At 41.2% G+C, this 24,040-nt stretch overlaps 1 protein-coding gene across 7 annotated transcripts in view; it reads left to right on the top strand.

Annotated features, from left to right (window-relative positions):
- The window catches only part of GOLGB1 (golgin B1), an 83,764-nt gene extending 60,810 nt beyond the window's left edge, over nt 1–22,954 (top strand). For all 7 annotated transcript variants that reach the window (XM_036018162.1, XM_036018163.1, XM_036018159.1 and 4 more), the window contains 7 exons: nt 10,680–10,842; nt 11,042–11,179; nt 18,110–18,253; nt 19,034–19,131; nt 19,592–19,726; nt 21,201–21,306; nt 21,592–22,954. In XM_036018162.1, coding sequence (XP_035874055.1) covers nt 10,680–10,842; nt 11,042–11,179; nt 18,110–18,253; nt 19,034–19,131; nt 19,592–19,726; nt 21,201–21,306; nt 21,592–21,726 — 919 coding nt within the window. In that variant the 3' untranslated portion in view covers nt 21,727–22,954. The remainder of the gene's footprint in view (nt 1–10,679; nt 10,843–11,041; nt 11,180–18,109; nt 18,254–19,033; nt 19,132–19,591; nt 19,727–21,200; nt 21,307–21,591) is intronic.
- The last annotated feature ends 1,086 nt before the right edge of the window (nt 22,955–24,040 follow it).

Here is a 24,040-nt window from a genome sequence, read left to right as displayed (position 1 = left end):
ATCAAAATATAGTATAAGACCATAGTAATCAAACACCATGGTACTGGCACAAGAAAACACTAAAATCAATGGAACAGAATAGAGAGCCCAGAAATAAACCCACACCTTTATAGTCAATTAATATTTCACAGAGGAAGCAAGCACATAGAGTGGACTAAAGATAGTTTATTCAATACATGGTATCAGTAAAATTGGACAGATACATGCAGAAAAATGAAATTAGACCACCTTCTTACATCACATACAAGAATAAATTCAAAATGGGTCAAAGACTTAAATGTTAGGCCCGAAACGATAAAAACCCTAGAAGAAAACATAGGTAGCAAAATCTCAGATATTGCTCCTAGAATTTTTCTTTTTACTGGAGAGCACAATATATTTGTCATAAGTTAGGTCACATTCTCCTGGGAGGGAAGACAAGGAGGGGAAGCCCTCAGGTGGCCCAGGGCAGAGTCACAGGTGAGGCTGTTCTTGGGACAGCTCCCACCTCTGTGTGGGAGGAGCTTGTGTCACTGCCTTCTTCTAACTGGCTGCCACAGCTGAGCTCTCTGCTGGCTTGCCTACACCAGTGCCACCTTTGAGGATGTGATGATCGAGGGCAGCATGGCTTCCTGGTGGCTGTTGCGAGTGCAGTAGTAGTTGCTGGAGGGCTTGTGGCTTTAGCCCACAGGGAGTTTGGGAGGAGGCTGAGTTCACTTTGTGATTTCCTGGTAATGCAGGTGCAGCTTTGCCTGCAGGCCCAGTTCTGTATACTCTGAATGAACCAGGTAGTGGACACCATCTTCCATCTGCTACTCATAGAATTTTATATTGGATATATCTCCCCAGGGAAAGGAAACAAAAGAAAAAATAAATGGGACTATATCAAACTAAAAAGTTTTTGCACTGCAAAGGAAAACGTCAACAAAATAAAAAGACAGCTCACAGAACGGGTGAACATATTCACTAATACATCTGATCTGGGGTTAACATCCAAGATTTATAAAGAACTTCCAAAACTGAACATCAAAATAACAACCCAATTAAAAACTAGGAAGCCCTGGCTATTGTGGCTCAGTGGATTGAGTGTCAGCCTACGAACTGAAAGGTCATTAGTTTAATTCCTGGTCAGGGCACATGCCTGAGTTGTGGGCCGGGTTCCCAGTTGGAAGCATGCAGGAGGCAACCAGTAGATGTTTTCCCTCACACATCAGTGTTTCTCTCCCTCTCTTCCTCCCTACTGTTCTTATAAAAATAAATTGGAAAGGAAAAATAAGTTGGAATAAAGTCTTTTTTTTTTTAAGAAATGGGTCAAGGACATGAGTAGACACTTCTCCAGAGAGGACACACAGATGGCCAATAGACATGAAAAGATGCTCAACATCACTAATCATCAGAGAAAGGCAAATTAAAACCACAATGAGTTACCATCTCACACCTGTCAGAATGGCCATCATCAGTAAATCAACAAATGAGTGCTGGCAAAGATGTGGAGAAAGGGGAACCCTTTTGCACTGCTGGTGGGAACGCAGACTAATGCAGCCACTGTGGAAAACAGCGTGGAGATACCTCAAAAAATTAAAAAGGATCTGCCTTTTGACCCAGAGACCCCACTTTTGGGAATATATCCGAAGGAAAACAAAACACTAATTTGAAAGAACATAAGCACCCCTATGTTCGTTGCAGCATTGTTTAGTCGCCAAGATACGGAAGCAGCCCAAGTGTCCATTAATAGGTGAGTGGATAAAACAACTGTGGGACATTTACACAATGAAATTCTACTCAGCTGTAAAAAAGAAGAAAACTTTACCCTTTTCAACAGTTTGGATGGACCTGGAGAATATTAATGCTAAGTGAAATAAACCAGTCAGAGAAAGGCAAATACCATATGACTTCACTCATATATGGAATCTAATGAACAAACTGAACTAACAAAACAGAGACAGAATCATCTATGGTTGGAGAGAAGATAGTGGGGGTAACAGTGTGGTGATTACTGGGGGGTGGGGGGTATAAGGGGACTGAAAGGTAATATGAAAAAGTAAAATAAAGATTAAACTTAAAAAATGCTAGTTTTAGTGTTTTAGTGTAATGTTTAGTGTTTTTAAAAGCTGCAAAACTATATTCCAAAATGACTACCATTTTATATTCCTACAAGCAATATAGGAGTGATGCAGCTTTAATATCAAATGCTATATTCTTGTCAGCATTTGCTATTGATAGGTATGTAATGTGGTTTTAATTTGCAAAATGGCTAATGTTCACCATCTTTTTATGTGCTTATTTGACAGTTATTTATCCTTTTTAACGCAATATTTATTAATGTGTTTTGTCCATTTTTATATTTAGGTTGTTAATTTTTTACTGTGCAGTTTTGAGAGATCTTTACATATTGTAGACACAAGTTCTTTTTTTTTAAACATTTTTATTGCTGTTCAAGTACAGTTTTCTGCCTTTTTCCCCCGCCCCTCCCCATCACCCCAGCCCTCCCAACCTCCTTCCCCTGTTTCCACCCACCCCCCTTTGTTATTGACCATGTGTCCTTTATACTTGCTCCTGCAAACCCTTCCCTTTTCCCCCTGAAATTCCCTCCCCTCTCCCCTCTGGGCACTGTCAGCCTGTTCTCAATTTCAATGTCTTTGGTTATATTTTGCTTGTTTGTTTGTTGTGTTGATTAGGTTCCAGTTAAAGGTGAAATCATATGGTATTTGTCTTTCACCGCCTGGCTTATTTCACTTAGCATAATGCTCTCCAGCTCCATCCATGCTGTTCCACAGGGTAGGAGTTCCTTGTTTCTCTCTGCTGCATAGAATTCCATTGTGTTAATGTACCATAGTTTTTGATCCATTCATTTACTGATGGGCATTTAGGTTGGTTCTAGCACTTGGCTATTGTAAATTGTGCTGCTATGAACATTGGGGTGCATAGGTTCTTTTGGATTGGTGTTTCAGGGTTCTTAGGATATAATCCCAGCAGTGGAATTGCTGGGTCAAAAGGCAGTTCCAGTTTTAGTTTTCTGAGGAAATTCCATACTGTTGGCCATAGTGGCTGCACCAGTCTCTGTCCCTACCAATAATGCACTAGTGTCCCCTTTTCTCCACATCCTCTCCAATATTTGTTGTTTTGTTTATGATGGCCATTCTGATCAGTGTGAAGTGGTATCTCATTGTGGTTTTAATTTGCGTCTCACTGAAGGCTAGCGATACTGAACATCTTTTCATATGCCTCTGGACCCTCTGTATGTCCTCCTTTTTGAAGTGTATGTTCAAGTCCATTACCCATTTTTTAATTGGGTTGCTTGTCTTCTTAGAGTGATTCATGTGAGTTCTTTATATATTTTGGAGATCAAACCCTTGTCTGAGGTATCATTGGCCCATATGTTTTCCTATACTGTTGCTTCTCTTTTCGTTTTAATATTGTTTTCTTTAGCTGTGCAGGAGGTTTTTATTTTGATGAGATCCCATTTGTTTTTTCTTTCATGTCCTTTGCTCTAGGAGACATATCAGTGAAAATATTGCTGTGTGGAATATCTGATATTTTCCTGCCTATGTTCTCCTCTAGGACTTTAATGGTGTCATTGCTTATATTTAGATCTTTTATTTACCTTGAATTTATTTTTTGGTGTGGTGTGAGTTGGTGCTGGAGTTTCATTTTTTTGCATTAGCTGTCCATTATGCCATCAAAGGGCCGAAATAATTTTAGGACTGTATAAATGTAACTACTCCTTAACTGTTAAGGAGTTGAAATTACATTTGGCCCTTTGAAGGCAACTGTGATGCTGATGTGGTCCCTGTGAAAATGAGTTTGACACCCCCATCCTAGAGAGAGAAGAGGTACCCTGATGTCTCCAGGAAGAGGTGGAAGTCCTGGCTCCCCACTTGTTCTCCACTGACTGCAGTTAGTGGAGACAGTTGACTCATTACTGCTCCTTTAGAGTAGGACTGTAAGCTTCACACGCAGCCTCCATTGATACCACTCTGGGGTGTGGAGAAGCTCACTTCATTATTACTGGGCAACAGTAAAAGTCCAGGTTCTTCACTCAGTCTCCATTGACACTGCAGAAAGGGGGTCGAGGAGGGTCACCTTGTTACCACTAGGTAGTGCCAAAGTCCAGACTTCCTCTTGACCTCTTTTGATACTGCCTCTGCAGGAACAGGGAGGAATGCTTCATTACCTTGTATTTGGAGGTGGATGTCCAGGTCCCCCTTGTTTTCTCCACTGACACCACAGTGGGAGTGGGGTTGGTCAGAGAGAAGCACCTCTTCACCACTGAGTGGGGTGACAGTCCCGGGTGCACATTTGGCCCAGCAGGGAGGGTGAGGTGCATGTGGTTACTTCTGGGCGAGGATGCAACTCGAGCTTGTCCACTGGGATTCTGTTCATGGGAATGGGAAGGTACTATGGGTTTTCCATGGTGTTCACCTGCAGCAGAGGAGTTATTGTCATTGTTTCTGTTTCACAAGGCTGCCTCTTCCTGGTCCGTTGACAAGAGGGTGAACTTTTCTAGGTAATCAGTGTTTCTAGCTTGTACGATCTTCACCACCCAGTTACATGGAATTTAAAACAAAACAGTGAATTTACGGTCAGGTCATCCCTCAAGTATGAAGGTCCCTAGCTGGTCCACCTTCTCTTCATCTTTCTAAATCTTTTTATGTTTGTTTTTATATAAAGAATCTATACTCAGTGGGAGGAATAAGGAGAAATGCATCTATACTGCCTCACCTGGATCCAGAAATCCAACCCTTTTTCTTTTAAAGAAAGACATGAGTAACCATGCTATAGGGTACTATCAGGGGAAAAAAAAGTTGAGATAGGAACGGTGATTCTGGTTTTTTAATTCTGTATTTAAGCAAGTTTGATCCAAAGAGAAAAGGTAAAGAATAATCAATTAACAGCATATAAAAACAGGCCCTATTGTTGTAACCTCATTTTGGGACTTTATTACTCTTTGGCTTAAGATGTTGCATGCCACCTTATTAAAATAAACCCAGAGCTTTCAAGATTTGGTACTAAAAGGAGGATCTCCATGTTGGAGAGGACTGTTGATGAAGCGGCGCCTGCTTTGGCTCAGTAGCTGCTGCAGGGCAACCACAGGCCAGTGAATGTGGAGACTGTGAGGTGGAGTCTAGATTCCTACACAGCTCACAAAGGGCAGCCAGGATGAGAGAGATCAACACAGTAAATTATTGTAACAGCCATGAGAGAGCTCTTCATATAAATAAAAGATGTGTTCCCTCATAAATCCTTGGTACACATACACTATTCTGACATGATATTTCAAAATAAACCTTAAGCAAAGTTTATAGAGGAAAGAGTTTTTAGAATTTATTGATTTAAATTTTATGGAGTAAAGATTTTTATATTTAACATTATTCCAGACTTACTTGTAAGTGAACACATGTCAGACTCATTCTGTAAGGTTAGCAGCTTCCTCATATAGTACAAGAACATACTTGTTTTTAGTCAGATGATGATGATTGCAGAGAATGTAAAATCTATGAGTTTTGCTCTCTGGGAATACAAATTTCTTCTATTTCTTTCTGAAATTGAACCTCAAGAGAAGAGAGAAGTTGCTCCATTTCAACCTCAGCCTCTGCCACCGTCTTAGGGAATAGCTGCCTCAGTTTTATTCTGTTAGAATCTCAATTTATCGTAAAGCTCTCAGGCTCTAAGTATGTCTTTCTTCAGATACTTCAGATACACATGAATGCCGACCACTGAATGTAGGGCCCTCCAAAGATGATTGGGACCACATCAGAGCATCACCTCGAGATCTCCTGTGTTATATCCTGATCATCCAGAATTACAAAAACATTAAGTGTCTACTTACTAGTGTAAACCTAAGAAGAGCTGCAAAGCTTTAAAGAATTGTTTTTTTCTCAAGCCACCAATTCCTCTTTATATTTCCTCAAAGGGTGTTCCTAAAGGATACTTTTTTTTATGAAGTTGATCCTTGGGGAAGAGAAAACGAGGGAGAAAAAACAATTTCTCATCTATTGATTCTTTTCACCCTTATTTTCTTTCTTTCTCTTAGCCTTTCTCTCTTTACCTTCCACTTTGAGCAGATTTGAAAAAAAGTAAAATTATGTATCAAGTGAATGTGAGTGAATTTGGAGAAGGGAAGGAAGATGTTTTACTTCACTGTTGGAAGGAAAAAGAATATGAGAACACAGAGTGTATTCAGTGACTTCAGGACTAGCTTCTTTAGCTGAGTATCTTCAAGACTCCCTGTCTTTTGCTTTTGAAACAGTTGGGAGAAATTCGCTTTTTAATTATGAAAGAGCTGAAACATCTTGTTCAATATTCTGTTGGCCTTGGGGTTGGCTTATTGGAAGAGCCTGGATTTATATCATAGCTTTTCTCTTCCGCTTGTGGTTACCGTTTTGCTTAGTCTGCTCTGGTTCCTGTGCTTGCTGACTTAAGGGGCAGGCATGGGATAGCCCTTTTTATGGCTGAGTTGTGTCAAGTAATCAGGTTTGTTCCTTAATCCCTGTTCTCCATTGAGGCTCTCTTTCCACACTATACCCACTTGTCTGTCCTAAAAAATGGCAGCTTGAAGCTTTTTATAGAAGATTGTGATCTTTCTCATGCATTCTTACTCTTCTATGCCTTCTTTCTTCTGTCTCACTTTTCAAAGACAAATATCAAAGGAAGTGTTTTAGAAAATTCTTTTTCCATATTTTTTACAGAAAACAAAAATTTATGTTCCCAGAGAGCAAAAGTACCTTTTGTATATAGTGGCTTTGTAATAAAAACATATTTTAGTTTTAAAGTTTTAGCTCTGCGTTTCTGAAAAATTTTTTACTATAATCCAAGTTACCTTTTAGCCAGGCAGGATTACTTCATAACAAGTATGTATCAAATCAAATATCACCTAATTTAAAAAGAGAAAGATAAATCAGATGCAATTCAAACAAAACCTTCTATTACTGGAAAAAAAATAGAGACATTGGTACTACAGAAAATAAAGAGATACTATAGAAATTTGCTTACAATCCTACTGGGTTTTTTCAGGGATAGTGTAGAGAAAAGTAGAACTAAAGAGCATGACAGAGGCAGTTTTTGCTAGCACTAAAGAACATTAGCTGGGGTCAAACAGAAATCTCCTTCTTGGTCAAATTCAGGGAATAAGTAAATAGAAATATCAGCAGGTGATGTTTATTGAGAGATTATGAAGTACCAGGCTCTGTGTTCAGTTTGTGACATGTAGTGTCTCATTTAATTTTCACGATAATCCTAAGGAATAGTTTATTCCAATTTTACCATTAAGCTCAGACAGATGAATTTGTACATAGTCTTATGCTGGTGTGTGATAGAGCTGGTGTTTCAGCCCAGGTCCATCAGGCTCTACAGGTATGTTCTCATAGCTGTCATGTGACGTGCATCATGGATGACACTGTCTTTCTGAACAAGTACAGTGGCTTCCCATTGCTTACAGAGTTAGCTTTATTTAGCATGCTGTTCAGTAGCTTACATGATCTGACCTCATCTTTGTTTCCTACCTATCTATTCTATGTACACTCCCCAACAACAATTTCAAAATTCACTGTATATACTTATTTTTGTGCCTTTCATTCAGTTTGTTCCCTGAACCTGAATGCTTTTCCCATGGAAACCTGACGCATTATTCAGGGATCAGACCAAATGCCTGCTTTTCTGTGAAATCTTCCCCAGTCCTTCCAGTTGAATTTTTTTTTTTGCACTTCTAAAGTAAACTTTTTATTGACATATGGCATACGTTTAAAGCAGTGCACAAATCTTAAGTGCATAGATATAAATTGAATACTTTCAATAATGAGCCCACATTAGAAAACATAATTTGTTAATTATACTTCAATGAACTGAAAAGTATAAAGTTAAAATAAAGAAGAGACAGTACTTCCTTCCAGTCAAGATGGTGGCAGAGGTAAACATGGTACTCACCTCCTAAAACCACATCAAAATTACAACTAACCTACAGAACAACCATCATTCAGAACTGCCTGAAATCAAGCTGAATGGAAGTCCTACAATTACAGAATTAAAGAAGAAACCACATCAAAACTGCTAGGAGGGGCAGAGACATGGAATGGGCTGGCTGGTCCCACTCTCATGTGTGGCAGATAAAAATCAGGGGGGATATCTTGGCTGCAAAGGTTCCCTCCCCACGGCCCAGGAGGAAGGGGACCTAGTTCCATCCCAGGCCCCCCAGCCCAGGGTTCCAGTGCCAGGAAAGGAATTCCCCATAACTTCTGGCTGTAAAAACCAGCAGGGATTTAGGCTGAGGGACGTGGTGGGCCCCTGAAATCACAGGCAGTTCCTCTTAAAGGACCTGTGTACGGACTTACTTGGACTCACTCCCTGTGGGCTTCAGCATTGGGGCAGCAGCTTGAAGGGCACTGGAGACATACGAGGACGAACTGAATTGTTGACATCAGGGCAAGAGCTAGCGGGACAGCTTTTTCCCAGACAGAAGTGTTGACAGAGCCCTGGCTGGTGTGGCTTGGTGGACTGAGTGCCAGCCTACAAACCACAGGGCAGCCGTTTCGATTCCCAGTCTGGGCACATGCCTGTGTTGCAGGCCAGGTCCCTAACGGGGGGCATGTGAGAGGCAACCACACACTGATGTTTCTCTCCCTCTCTTTCTCCTTCCTTTCCCCTCTGTAAAAATAAATAAAATCATTTTTTTTAAAAGTGCTGACAGAGGCCATTGTCCCTTTGATGAGCCCTTCCCCCACAGTACCAGCAGACTGGTACCATATCTGAGTCTCCACCAACCTTGCTATCACTGTTCGTCTGACCCTGGTGATTCCTTATACCCCACCGCACCCAAATTTTGGGCCCACCCAAACTGTTTCCAGTGGCTTTTCATATGAATGGCTTGTCTTGTCTCATGCTTCAGATTTTCCTAAATTCTCTCAAGCAGCATCTGGCCTCAACATGCCCTGTATCTCTTGCTCTAAGAGGTCCCAGGCCTGGTACTAGCAGAAGCAGGCCTTGGTTCACAGCGTAGCCTCACCTGGGCATGTCTAAGCCCAGCACAAGTAGCAGCGATCTGCATATCCCTTTGTAGATTATGCCAGGTGGCCCTGGACAAAACACAGGTGGTGGCTGGCCTTGGCCTATACCTCCTAGGAGGCCCCAGAGCCAACATACTCAGTGGACAGCTTCAGACCACATTGAAGCACCACCACCCAACCACCTCCACAAGTGACACACTTAAGAGATAGACTCAGTGGGCCCTAGAACCCTGCCAAAGTAAGTCCTACTCTATGGGGTGAGCCCCTGCATAGCTGATCCTTTATGTTGGTTGAATGTCAGTGGTCGCCTCTGACCACAGCCGGTCCTTAATTCTCATCAGCCTGGGTAAACCCCTCCCATTGATGTGCCAATGACAGTTAAAACTCAACTACAAGAAGAGGGTATACAGTCCACACAGGGGACACACTTCAAGTACTTGAGTGATAGGGGAGGCTGTGCCACTGGACCCTACAGGATACCACATCAGGCGACTCTACTAAGCCTGGGAGACATAGAAGCTCTACCTAATAACTAGAAACAAACACAGGGAAGCTGCCAAAATGAGGAGACAAAAACATGGCCCAAATGAAAGAACAGGAGAAATCTCCAGAAAAAGAACAAAATGAAATGGAGGCAAGGAAACTATTAGATATACAGCTCAAAACACAGGTTATAAGGATGCTTAATGATCTTAGTGAGAACCTCAACAGCATAGAAAAGGACCAGTCAGCAATGAAAGATACACTAATTGAAATGAAGAATAATCTACAAGGAATCAATACTAGAGTGGATGAAGCTGAGAATGAAATCACCAATTTGGAATATAAGAAAGCAAAAAAACACCCAATCAAAACAGCAAGTAGAAAAAAGAATCTAAAAATATGAGGATAGTGTAAGGAGCCTCTGGGATAATCCCTGTGCCAATGTACCAACATTTCAAGTGTACTGACATTTGCATCTTGGGTGTGCCAGAAGAAGAAGAGAGGAAGAGCAAAAAAAAAAAAAAAAATTAAAAATCAATTGAAAAAATAATGACACAAAACTCCTTAACTTGGTGAAGGAACTAAACATACAAGTCTAGGAAGTGCAAAGAGGCCCAAACAAGATGAACCAAAAGAGTTTCACATCAAGATACATCATAATTAAAATGCAAAGAGTTAAAGATGGAGAGAGTAAATTTAAGAAGCAGTTAGTTACCTACAAGGGAGCCCCCATAAGACTATCGGCTGATTTCTCAAAAGAAACTTTGCAGGCCAGAAGGGATAGACAAGAAATACTCAAAGTGATGAAAAACAAGGACCTACAACCCAGATTATTCTACCTAGAAAGCTGTCATTTATTGTAGAATCGAAGGACAGATAAAGAGCTTTCCAAACTAGAAAAGCTAAAGGAGTTCATCACCACCAAACCAGTGTCATATATGTTAAAGGATCTTCTTGAAGATTTTTTATAAAAGCCATTCTGACTGATTCAGGTAATATATCATTGGATTTTGATTTGCATTTCCCTGATTATTAGTGATGGTGAAATTCTTGTTTTAGTTTTGCTCCATCATTATGCTGCATGATTCTATTTTAAATTTTGCTCTGATTGCATCATTTACTACATCTCTACAGCCCATGATACTGTTTTGGATATAGAATTACTCATCTTTGTTTCATGAGTATGTTTTTGCCTGTGGTTACTTCATGTTTTTCTAGGATGGAAAAGAATTCCTGGGAAATTCATGAAAGAAGAATGAAGGAACAGTACCTTATGGCTATTGCAGATAAAGATCAGCAGATTAGTCACCTGCAGAATCTTATGAGGGAATTTAGATCTTCCCCCCAGACTGAAACCCTCAAAGTACAGTACCAAAGACAGGTGAGTAATTTCAATGCCAGTTGCTACTCAGAGATAATCATTACCCAGGAAGTATCAGCTTCCTGCAAGCTAAGTGCCCATCTGTTACTATTAGGCAAACCACTTACAATTTTCTATGAGGTTTACAGAGTTCTAGAAAGAAGGAATTCAGCATGAACAATCTTAGGGGGAAATTTCATCAGTGTTTGTATCCTGGCAGGTATCCCCAGAGACATCAGCTTCCCTAACTGGGTCACAAAACCTAGTGTATGAGACAGAACTTCTTAGAACTCAACTCAATGACAGCTTAAAGGAAATTCACCAAAAGGAGTTAAGAATTCAGCAACTGAACAGCAAGGTAAGTCTTTCCTGCTAGACTGGAATTCCGTTTCTTGCTTCCATGACTGGAAGCAAGAAGGTAAGTAGAAGCTGATTAAACCTAGGCTCCAGCTGTAGCATATCCTAGGGTACAGAAGTTCTGCCTTTCTCAGAGCCAGAGTTGCTCACCCCGGGGCTAGACATGGTCACATTTTCTTTTTCTCGTCTTTGGAGAGTCCTTGGGAAATAATTGGAAAAATCCATTCAGTAAGAGTGAAAAAACTAATTCCTTTAGGAAGCCTTCTTCCCCAGCATCATCTCCCCATCTCTACCACTTGTTAGTACCATTGAGGTCATTCCACACAAAAACTCCAGCAAGTTCCTCTATACTTCCCACCCACCAGTGTGCAGCAGGGAAGAGTCTCAGCAAGGTGGAGGGTGGCTTTTCACATGTGATTAGGCAGCAGGAGGCCCATTTGTAGGCCTCCTTACTATGTGTCTGATGTTCGGGAACTAAAGAAGACAGCTTGCTTTTTCCCATACCCCAGCCTTGCCACTCCAGACACTCTAGGGAAGGATGCTGGAGCAGATGGGACCTTTTTCTATAGGGAAGGGCCACTTTGCCATCTGGGCCCTAAGAGCAAAGGCAAAGGCAAGATTAAAGAAAATTCTTTTTAGGTGCCTTCTCATGTCTTTGTCCTCCCCTACCCCACCCCGTTATGAATCATACTCTTGTTGCTCTTTGATTATTCAAATATTCTCTAGTGGCACCTCCCCTAGTTCTGCCTTCTTCAGAGGAAGTCAGCTGGGTAGTTTTTATGTTGCAACTAGAGGGGATTTCAGAGATCATTTAGACTCTGGAGTCTAAAGATTGGCTTTGACGAGAGCCGTGACTGTCCAAAAATTATATGTATGGTGTGTGCATGGGTGCATGCATGTGAATGCATGTGTGTGTGTAAGAAGTCATCAGTGCATCAAGGGGTCTGCTGTGATCCAAAAATGATAAAGAGCAGTGGGCTGTTTCACAGATGAGAAAACTAAGCCCTAGTGGTATTAAGTAACTTGCCTAAGGTGTTAGGGGGAGGTGGTCTGAGATAACTTATGATAATGTGTATGGACAAGCACAGTGCCTGGCTTATGTAGAAGGTACTTTTTAAATGTTAAATTCATCTATTTGACACTGAATTATCAGATACTGATAACACTATTACCGTATTTTCTGGACCATAAGACACACCTAGGTTTTAGAGGAGGGAAAACAATTTTGAAGCAAAAAATGTGGTAAAATATTTAATAACATAAATAACATATTTTACCAATGTAAATGTAAACAGAACTCAACAGCAGCATTAACAACCATTATTCCTCCCAAATTTGGGGAGAGGATGGGGGGAATGTGTCTTATAGTCTGAAAAATATGGTAACTTCAGCATAGAAATTTACATTTTTAGAAAATGTGTCTTGATCCAAGAATTGGTAAAATTACAGACTCTTTGTTGGGAGAATTGTCTGGGAGTGTTTAGAGGGGCTCCAGAGAAGCTCCTACCCAGTTCCTCTATCAGCTAGCCAGTTGTTTCCAGAAAGTTCTGCCCTTCATAGCTCTGTAACATTTCTTTTTTCCATAAACTAGATCCCATCTCAATGCTGTTATATTTGCTCTCCTAAACATTAGATTGTCACTCTCTCTGGGCATTTATCTTTCTAAGACAGTATTAAACTGCAATTCAGTGCTATTAATAGATAATGAAATCATTTTAGCAGATAGCAAAAATTTTAACGTAAATGTTTTACTGAGGTAAAAAACAGGAAAGCATTCAAATCATAAACAGTATGGCCTATTTCCATGAGGTGTGTAATCAGCACCCAGCTCAAGAATTAGAACATACCAGACCCGGAAGTCCCTTCTGTCCTCTTTTATTTTTCCAGAATATGTTTGGGATCTGTTTACTTCTATTTTTTATTATATTTTATTGATTGTGCTATTACAGTTCTCCTAATTTTTCCCCTTTTACCCCCCTCTACCTGGTAGCCCCCCTTCCCTCCAGCAATTCTCCCTACTTAGCTTATGTCCATGGGTTGTACATGTAAATTATTCAGCTTCTCCATGTTCTATGCTATTCTGAACTCTCCTCTGTCCATTTGTTCCTACCAATTATACTTCTTAATCCCTGCACCATTACCCCATTCTACCCCTTCCCCCACCCCCTCCCAGCTGATAACCCTCCAAATGATCTCCATATCTATGATCCTGTTCCTGTTCTGGTTGTTTGCTTAGTTTGTTTTGTTTTTTGTTGTTTTTTTTTGTTTGTTTTTTTTTTTACATTCAGTTGTTGATAGTTGTGAATTTGTTGCCTTTTTAATGTTCATGGTTTTAATCTTCTTTTTCTTAAATATATCTCTTTAACATTTCCTATGATAATGGCTTGGTGGTGATGAACTCCTTTAGCTTTACCTTATCCGGGAAGTGTTTTATCTGCCCTTCTATTCTAAATGATAACTTTGCTGGATGGAGTAACCTAGGTTGTAGGTCCTTGCTTTCCATCACCTTGAATACTTCTTGCCAGTCCCTTGTTGCTTGCAAAGTTCCTTTTGAGAAATCTGCCGATAGTCTTATGGGAACTCCTTTATAAGTAGCTCTCTTCTTTTCCCTTGGTGCTTTTAAGATTCTTTCTTTGTCTTTAACCTTTGGCATTTGTGTCTTGGTGTGGTCCTCTTTGGGTCCAACTTCTTTGGGACTCTCTGGGCTTCCTGGACTTGTATGTCTATTTCCTTTGCTAAATTAGGGAAGTTTTCTTTCATTATTTTTTCAAATAAGTTTCCACTTTCTTGCTCTTCCTCTTCTCCTTCTGACATCCCTATGACTCATATTTTGGCATGTTTGGAGATGTCCCAGAGGGTCCTAAGCCTTTCCTCTTTTTAAAAAATCCTTGTTTCTTTTTTTTGTTGTTGTTCTGATAGAATGCTTATTTCTTCCTTATGTTCCAAATTGTCAATTTGAATCCCATCTTCCTTCCCTTCTCTGTTGGTTTCCTGTAGATTTTTTTTTTTATTTCACTTAGCATAACCTTCATTTCTTCCTTTATTTTTTTCACCATACTCAGTGAGTTTTCTGAGCATCCTGATCACCAGTGTTTTGAACGTTAGGTAATTGCCAGTGCAGGGCATCTGCTTTGCTGCTTTGTGGCTGTGTGGAAAGGGCTTGGAGTGGGACAGCATTGCCACAGGGCTTCTGGAGGTTTGCCCAGTGCTCACTCCATTTTATGTCTCTTTACCCCTTTCCTGTGTGTGACTGGTGCTCTTCCAGCTGCTGCCTTGGTGATAAATCCCAGAGTGAGTGAGTTTCTGTATGTTTTAAGACCATGCTGGCCTTCTAAGTGGCAAAAATCTGGCAGCTTCTTCCACTGCCCCAACCCCCACTGGTTTTTATAGCCAGAGGTAATGGGGATCTATCTTCCTGGTGCTGGAGCCCTGTGCTTTACAGCCAGGGGCTGGGATCACTTGCTCCGCAGGTTTCTCTCCTGTCCATTCGGCAGCCCCTCCTGACATCACCACTGCCTTTCTGCACCACCCCACCTCTACACTTGCCCCTGTGAGTCCACCCCTCATACACATCTGGATGAATATGTCTCCTTTAAATCCTTGATTGTTGGACTTCCATACAGCTCGATTTTCTGATGGTTCTGGGTGTTATTAGTTTTGAGATCTGGTTGTAATTCTCTTTATGGTTGCAGGAGGAGGTGAAGCGTGTCTCCCTACACCTCCATTTTGACCAGAAGTCCCTTGTGTCCCCTTCTGTTCACTGCCACCCCTGTAGAAGCACGAGTGACTGGAATCATGCCATCTGTTCTGTGTTGCTTCATTTATTTTGTAATATTCATCCAAGATTTTTCAATTCTTACATTGTTTAGTATTATACTGTAGGCATATACCATAATTATTCTATTCTTCTGTTAAAAAATGTTTGGGTTTTTTCATTTTGGGGCTATTACAAACAGTGCAGATAGTGTTTTTAATAAAACAAAATAAAAGATTTAAAATATATATTTTATGTAATAAAGACTATATCTGTTTTGAGAAACTTTAGTTTCAGTTATTTATGGACTGGTTTCTGTGTCATACCAAGGTTATGTTTTCTTTAATAGCTTGTTTTAGATACACTTCACATACCACTTAAAGTACGAGAAGCATTGCTTTAGGTCACTGTCATTCTGGGTAAGAAAGAGTTTTTTAGGACGAAGCTATAAGAAAGGTATCTTCATCCCTAGCATCATTCATTCATTTTTTTTCATCAAGCAAATAACTGTTATTTGCCTTCTGTGAGTCTGGCCATATGCAGTTACTGAGAATATATATAGCCTCTCATGGAGCTTACATTCCAGTGAGCTTAGAGCCTCACTGTAAGTGGGTCCTAGATAACTGGAAGAATTGCTTCTTGGGCTCTAGGTAGGGATTTTAGTAGACGGGCTGTCAGCATAGGAAGGCTCCACTGCAAGACATTGCCTTACTTCTTTGCATGGGTGCTCAGGCTTGATATGTATTTGTACCAACATGGTTGAATGTTTATATGTAATTCAAACTTGAAAACATGAGAGGAATGGTTATTGGTATAATGTTGCTAGATTGCTCCCTCCTATCCTAGATGCTAACCTCCATTTTTACAGGTATAGACATGGTAAAATACAATTGCATATGAGCTATAGCAGAAATCAGCAAATCTTTCCTTACAAACCCAGATAGTAAATATTCTAGGTTTGTAGGCCATCCTGTTTCTGTTACAACAACTCAGCTCTGTAGTTGTAGCACAAAAGCAGCCACAGATGATGCATAGACAAATGGGGTGGTTATGTTCCAATAAAACCTAATTCACAAAAGGCAGTAGGCCCTGAATTGTAGTGTGATAGCCCCTAAACTACAAGGATCTATATTTATCCTAGGGAGAAAAATATAAACATTATAGAAGTGGTTTACATGAGGGTAGCTTATTATAAGTAATCAGACTTCTCCAGTTAAGGGGGTTTGTGCTTCCAATGAGTTTTACAAGTCTATCCTTTCTCCTGTTGATATGTCAAAGAATGGAATCTTTCCACTCTGAGGAATTTTGTTTGTTTCTGTTTGGTTTTCATTTTTTTCTTGTTTTTGCTTTTTGTTTGTTTGTCTGTTTTTTGGTATGGTCTGTTTGCTGTGGCCAGGAAAACTAACTTTCTCCTACATCGGGAGAGGATCACGTTCCCCCTGTCTCAGAACTCATTAGTTGCCATTGTACCAAGCTACCTCTGTCTTCAAATTAGTGTGTCCTTTCCTTTACTGACTGCCACATTACCTAACAAAAACCCATAACCTGCTTAACTTCCCTTGCTGAACTCTCAGCTGGAGCACCTCCAGTGGCAGACAGAGCTCTCGACTTGGCACCAAGAACGTGCTTGAGTCCTGGTCTGCCACATAACATGAGGCAAGTCACTACCCATCTCTTTTTCTGTTTGTCATTTATAAGTGGGGACAGACATTCTTCCTCTATCTCTCTCAAATAAGGTAATGCTTTTGAAAGTGGTTTGTCAGCTGAACATTGCTCTTTGTCCTGTTTTTCATCATGGCCTGCAGATATTCCTGTTACACCATGTGGACTTGTTCTCATTTTTCTTATGTGTCAAATGTCCTTACTGGTCATCATAGAATCTTTAGAAAAGTGTTATCTTTTTTTCTCTGAACATTGATTCAGCTTTTTTGTTCAAACATTAACCCAAAATACTTACAAAAAGGAATACTCAGGAAAAGATTGAACACTAGCCAGGTATACCAGTCTCCTTTCATACAGTGTATAGTCCCACAGTAGGTACTTCAGAGAGACATCTCTATGGTTATTAATGTATCTGGATGTTAATTATAACTAAACTTGAAACTTGACACTTGCATATGAAGAATTAGAATTCCAAAGGACTGAATTCAAATCAATAGGCAGAAGCTCCAAAGAGCAAATTTTTGTCCAGTATTAAAAATAGTTTTCTGTTTTTGACATCCGAAAAGTGGCTTGGGTCGCTTTGTCACATAGTGAGCACCCCTGACACTGGACGTGTTCAGGAAGACCGAATAACTACCTGCTACTCATGTAGCAGAGGAGAGTCCTGCGTGGAGTGACTGAAATGTTTATACCTGTGAGTCTCTATTCCCAGTATAGTTTCTTACATGTACTTTAGCGTATTAGTACATACTTTAGCATATTAGGATTTACTCTTCTGCCACATATTATAATTTTTTATTCTACATTCTTGGTAACTTATAACTCTCTACAGCATTGAAGAATCTTTCCAGATACATTCCTGTATGAATTTTTAGATGACAGCTCTGTCTCCAGCCATCTCGAAATCTGCGCTTTATAGTCATCTGTTATTAACTTCACCTTGGACCCAAGCAACTGCCATCCCCTTACATACTTATTAAATCAAAAAGCAAGTGGAGCCTGGGCTGGTGTGGCTCAGTGGATTGAGTGCTGGCCTGTGAACCAAAGGGTCGCCAATTCAATTCCCAGTCAGGGAGTGTGCATGGGTTATGGGCCAGGTCCCCAGTAGGGAGCATGCGAGAGGCAACCACACATTGATGTTTCTCTTCCTCTCTTTCTCTCTCCTTTCCCCTGTCTCTAAAAATAAATAAATAAATAAATAAATATTTTAAAGAGGCAAGTGGAAAACAGTGATGATTGAGGGCTTCCACTTCCCTTTTTTTTCACTTTCAGTAAATGTACTGTGCACTGTAAATCAAGTTTCCTGCTACTTCCCCCAAATTGTTTTTCTTTCTTGGTCAAAAAATTCTGAATTTTCTCACGTTGTTGGAGTGCACAGTGCTATTGTTGCTATTATTGAAATAAAGGCTATTGCATTAAAAAAATTAAATCCTTAAAACTCAGGACAGCTAGCCTAAGTAGTCTTTATAATGAAATAGACCTGTGGGGTGGTGCTTATCCTGTCCTCTGTTTCAGTTTTCTCAGCTGCTTGAAGAGAAAAATACCCTTTCAATTCAGCTGTGTGATACCAATCAGAGTCTTCGTGAGAATCAGCAGCACTACAGTGACCTTTTTAGTCACTGTGCCATCTTGGAGAAGCAGGTTCAAGAACTGCAGGCGGTGAGTAAGAAGTTGAGAGGCTGGGAAAGTTGTTGTGGAACTGATTGTGGACGAGAAATAGTAAGTGAGCAGCATTGAAGAGCTGACGTGTTCAGGCTGGAGATTAATTAGGTGTGATGGGAGAAAGGAGAGAGAAGGAAGTTAATTAAAATGGGAATAAGGTCTGGGAAAGGGATTAGAAGAAAAAAGATCAATGAGGTGGTGGGAAAGGAATCAAAAAGCAAGTGAAAACAGTGATGATTGAAGCTTTTGGAATTCTAAAACTAGGGAAAATTTGATTTTGCTCCAAGAAATAAGAAAGCTGTAAGGGAGATTTGGACCTGGGGAACAGAATAGGCAGAGCTGTTGGCAGCAGTGGAGAGGAGGGCATTGTTGAAGTTGGAAGAGGTTGAGAATTATGATGGGAATAAATGGGGCATGGAAGGAAAGTGAATGGGTTTGGGAGGAGTTGCTGAGCCCTTGCTTGATCAGAGCACCTTCTAGAAAATCCACAGGCCTCCACTGGAAGGAAGATTTCAATGGTAAGCCTTTAAAGTCTTAAGAGGAGAGATTCCAGATCGAGAATCTCGAATAACATTAATTGAGAGTTTTATGTAGGAGATTAATCTATTAGAGTTGAAGATTCTCACTTCTAAATCTGTACTTGAAGAGAATTATAAGCAGAGGCATCCCTCTCCAAGATTTTTTATTCTTTTTGATGTTAAGTGAGTGTTCCTTTTGCCCAAGTACAATTTCTTAAGCACTCCCATCACTGAATTGCTAAGCTTATTCTTCTTCTAGGGGCCACTGAATATGGACGTTGCTCCAGGAGCTCCCCAGGAGAAAAATGGAGCTCACAGGAAGAGTGATCCTGAAGAACTGAGGCAGCCACAGCTAAGGTGTGGAAGCAGCTCTCAACCCCAGAGCATGTGTCACATATACAGAAATTGGACAGTCATCTAGATTGAACAGGAGACCATTGAATGGATCTGATATATCATCTTATCTTATTGGCCTCACAGAATTGATGTGAGGATTAAATAGTAACAATTATAACCTAACAAATTAAGAGTGAGAAGTTTGTGAAGCAAAAACAGTAGCACCATGTTACACACACACACCACTAATCCAGTGGCATTCATATGAAAGATACTCAGTTAGTCCCTAAAATCTCTTAAGGTATTTTCTGTATCTTTGTTTAATCACTCTGCAGCTAAGCTTTTCATATATTTGCTGGGTTTCTACAAGCTTCTGTAAATTTTTCTGCTCTATAACTTTATAAAGACTTGGAACCCCTTGTATTATTCCCAGATGTGCTCTGCATCTAGTGATGCTGTTTGTTTTCCTTTTGTCCTGAAGTTTTTCGGAAGCCCAGAAGCAGCTGAGCAACACTAAACAGGAGGTGAATGAGTTGAGGAAGCTGCTAGAAGAAGAACGAGACCAAAGAGTGGCTGCTGAGACTGCCCTCTCTGCGGCCGAGGAACAGATCAGGCGGTAAAGGGCTGAGGGAGATACCTATGTTCGCCTCTGGTCCTCCCTGACCACACTTGGTACCTTTCAGTAGCCAGACTTGAGAATAATTAGGATCTAATTCTCATCTTGAGATGGTGCTGCAGTGACTTTAGGGTCACTGCAGTCACTCAAGAAGATGGCACTTTTTGGAATCTAGGAGGCCTGCACTTTCCAGAACGTTGTCCTTAGAGAATAATAATATTATCTACCATTTATTGACAGCTTATTTCATGTGGGGTGAAATAAGGTATCTTATATCCCAACAGTAGCTATGTGAGGTAGGTGTAGGACTCCTTAGAGAGCCAATTAAATAGCAACCCCATTCCCTATCTCAGATATGAATCAACGGAATTTTTTTACAAAGATTAAAACATGAGAGACTAAGAAACCACTTTGTAAAGATGATATAATAAAAGAATCTAGCTTTTGACTTGTTAGCAAATGTACTTCTTAACCTTGAACTTGCCCTCCCAGTCACTGGCATTGGGAAACCAGAGTAGGCTTTCTTGCAGAAGACCACACTCTTACAAAATTAGAACATTGCAACAAATTGTGCCTCTTATGGGATGTTTGCTCCAAGTGTGATTTGGAAGGACAGAAGTTCCATATTCCCAACTCACCAGTCAAGAGACTCACCCTACATGAGAGAGAGTGGCTACAATTATTTTGCTGCTGGGTGTTTTTCCCATGGAAAAGAAACATTAAAAGTAGGCACTTGTTTGTATTATTTCTGGGGGCTTGTGGGAGCCAACTACATATATTGCCTCTTGCCTCAGAGAGTGGCACTTGTGATATTAATGGCTTACAAAATTTAGGTGGCAGAGGTGGCAGCCCCATTGAGCAGGTCTTATTTGAGATACCTTTTTTCCCCACCCAGATTATTCACTACTTCTAAATTTTCATCACTCCTTTGGCCTTGGTCTGCAGCCTTGAGGGTGGGCTCTTTGGGGATCCATAGAGCTTTACTGTCTCTGCTGAGTAGTCTCAGCCAGTGCACCCATGGCTGTTTCTTTGCCACTTGCTCTGGACTTGCTCAGACCTGGAAACCCTGCCCTTTGGGGGAGACCTTTTCTTCATATGTGACTGACCTGTCCCAAGCCAATTTGCAGCTGCATAGTGCAGGTGACTCTTGAGTCTGTGGATAAGCTACATTAATCCAAGCTTAGCCCCTCCACAGTTCTCTCTTTGGCTCTGATGCAGAATGGAAATTGAAGTAGCCAGTCAAGTACTGCCTACCTAGGCCCAGTACCAGTCAATCCTGATAGTTATTATCACCTTTTACTGCTGCTGAAAGACACCTGTCTGCCCGTGCCCTCCTTGCATGGGACCTGGGGTGAGAAACCAGTCTTTGTGGCAAGTCTCTTGTGCTACATCCCGTGGCAAATGAGTGGGATGACTTCACCGGATCCACCTCACATGCTGTGAACCAATGCTGTTCCTGTTTTTCTCAACACAGGTTGGAGCACAGTGAATGGGACTCTGCCCGGACTCCTATCATTGGTTCCTGTGGCACTCAGGAGCAGGCACTGTTAATAGACCTTACAGGCAACAGCTGTCGAAGGGTAAGAAGGGAAGAAGGCTATAGATGAAGAGCGGGTACTGTACTACCTTCAGGGCCGGCTGTGTTGGGGCAAAGGGTCAGGAGAAGGAATCTGGAATTCCAGGCACTGAGCAGCTAATGGGGCTAAGACTGGAAAGACATGGAAGGTTGGAGGAAATTGGTAGGACTTGCCAGTTTGTTGACTTTGAGAGGACTTTCAGGTTATCTCTTTTCTGCAGGGATGGAGGAAGAAAAAGAACATATCTCTATAGGGGGGAACTCTCTAACCTCCAAATTTTTCTTTCAGTCACGGAGTGGTGCTGGATGGAAGCGGATCCTGCGTTCGCTCTGTCACTCCCGGACCCGAGTGCCTCTGCTAGCAGCTGTCTACTTTTTGATGGTTCATGTCCTGCTCATTCTGTGTTTCACAGGCCATCTGTAAACTTAGTTCTCACCTTTTGGAACACTCCTCTCAGAACTTGCAGTTCCCTCATCTCTGATATCAAAACCATCAATTCCAGTGGAATAGTCTTCCCACTTACAAGTCCTCTCTCCAAGTCTCCACAGAAAGTGCCTGCAAAAAGTGAGCCCAGGTTAGAGCTACAGGAACCATCAGGTCTGCTTTCTTCTGCTGCCCAGGGCCAGAAATGCTGAGGAGGCCCCATATTTGGTTGCTGAGCTCAAGATTTGTTCAGATTTTGTCAGGCCCTGATCTCCTGTGGTCCTGTGAAAGATGCGGAGGAATGTTTTCAGCCAGGAGGGTGGCTCCAATAAACCTGATAATCTGAAGTCGTATATCATTTTGATTGATAATTTATTTGCTTCAGTCACCTTATATTTATTTTCTCTTGCTTCAGGGGAGAGGTGGGCTCGCCATAACAAAGTTCAGGGGGAATATTATCTCAGGATACCTGATAGGTCCCAGGGTCTGAAGAACTCCCCATGGGTTTTAGCTATTGGATCACGGGGGAGGACAACATCTTCCCTGGCTGTTCAGACATCACTGGAGTAAAATTTATGGTCCTGAACTGTAAGGATAGGATCCCATCGCTTATGCCCTTGATCACATGTGGACTAAGCTACTGAGTGGCCCGTGCCTTTCCTTTCACTGGCAGGCAGGAAGAAGTGGCTGTAGGCAGTGGGATTCAGATTCTTGTCATTCTGTGTTACCTGGATATGCCTCAAATGGGGGCCCTATCACAGTACACTAGGAGCCAGTTCTAGTGAGGCATCGACTCCCCCGGCTAGGGAGATCTGTCTGATCTGGAGACCACTCCCAGCTCTTGAAGTGCTAAGCTACTTTGCTGTTGGTAACAGTTATTCCACTTTCTCAATTTCATATTCATCTGCTCTCTGTGGTAACAGAGTTAAGGGAAATGAAGGGAGAATATGGAGAAGACAATACTTAAATCTAGGCCTGAGAATGACAGCCTGGTTGATTTCCACTTGTGCCTATTCCTCACCTCCCCACCCTCAGCCCTTCACTGTTACTGTTTTCTTGTCATGCACATGATGTCTTCCCAGCTCACTCTCGCCACCCAGAGAGAAAACTGGTGAACTGACTGATACGCTCTAATCGTTTGTTCTGTGGTGACCAAGCTTTGGTCACCACAATCCAGGAACTTTCCTGAATAACTGTAAAATAATAAAATTATTTTTAGAATGAAAAATGGTGGTGTGTATGTGCGTGTGTACATGTGCTGGGTGCTGAGGGGAAGAAGGTAGATGGGGCATGCGGGAGTGGGGTAGCCAGGAATGGATACAGGAGTAGAAAGCTTTACATATTCTGACTCCTTTCTCACTGACCCACATCAGTAATGGCTATGTGTGTCCTTGCAGCTTAGCAGCTAGACCCCAGCCAGGGTAGTGAAGTAGAGTGAAGAATTTCATCCTGATACCGAACCAAACAAGTTGGGCTTTAAGGCATGACATTCATGCAGGTTTATACCTCGGCCTGGGAGAACTCTTATCTGGTGCATATTGAAAACATGAGACCCCATGGAGTCCCTCTGAGTGGGAGTGGGGAAAGGGTAGTCTAAGGTACAGCGGGTTGGGCTTTATTATATTTTTATATTAAGTTGCTGCTTGAGAAATCTGACTCACTTTCTCAAGATACAATAAAATTAACTAAATCTATCTGTCTTCAAAGCACATGCTATTTCATGTGCAACAGCTCACTGCCTCTCATTGGGTATGAGCTGAGGACATTTGCTAAGGAGAAACAGTTTTTCTTGGTGTCACCTTTAATTAAATTTTATGGTTTCTCAAAAAAATTATGTGGGTGGTGTATCGTAACATCTGGTCGGACCATTCCTATTTTCAACACTGAATTAGGGTTCTAAATGATCTGAGATTTCCCCTTCTACAAATCTACTTCTTCAAATTACTTTGGTCCTGCCACAATAAATAGGATGTGAAGTAGGAGAGCTCTAAATAAAAATCCCCCCAGGCACAGAATCCTTAGATTTGGAAGTAATTAAAATCTTACTTATTCCTAATGCAGAAATTCCCTCCTCTGTATCTTAGACTAGTTTCATCCAGTCTCTGCTTTATTGGGGAGCTCACTGTTGAGCAAATCAGGTCGCAACTCTACCTCAATCAAGATTAGGAGAAGCTAGGTCAGATGCAATGACAACACCCCTTAATTTTCAGCAGCTAAAATAACAGATTATTTTGTAGTCAAAGGCTCCAGCTCCCTCACACAATAGATTGAGTGTTGCTGTTCTCATCTGGGGCCTCTCTCACTTCCCAAGTGA

This window comes from Phyllostomus discolor, chromosome 2, assembly GCF_004126475.2.
Source record: "Phyllostomus discolor isolate MPI-MPIP mPhyDis1 chromosome 2, mPhyDis1.pri.v3, whole genome shotgun sequence".
NCBI lineage: Eukaryota > Metazoa > Chordata > Mammalia > Chiroptera > Phyllostomidae > Phyllostomus > Phyllostomus discolor.
The sequence above is the reverse complement of the archived record's forward strand: the minus strand, read 5'-3'. Positions and strand labels throughout refer to the sequence as shown.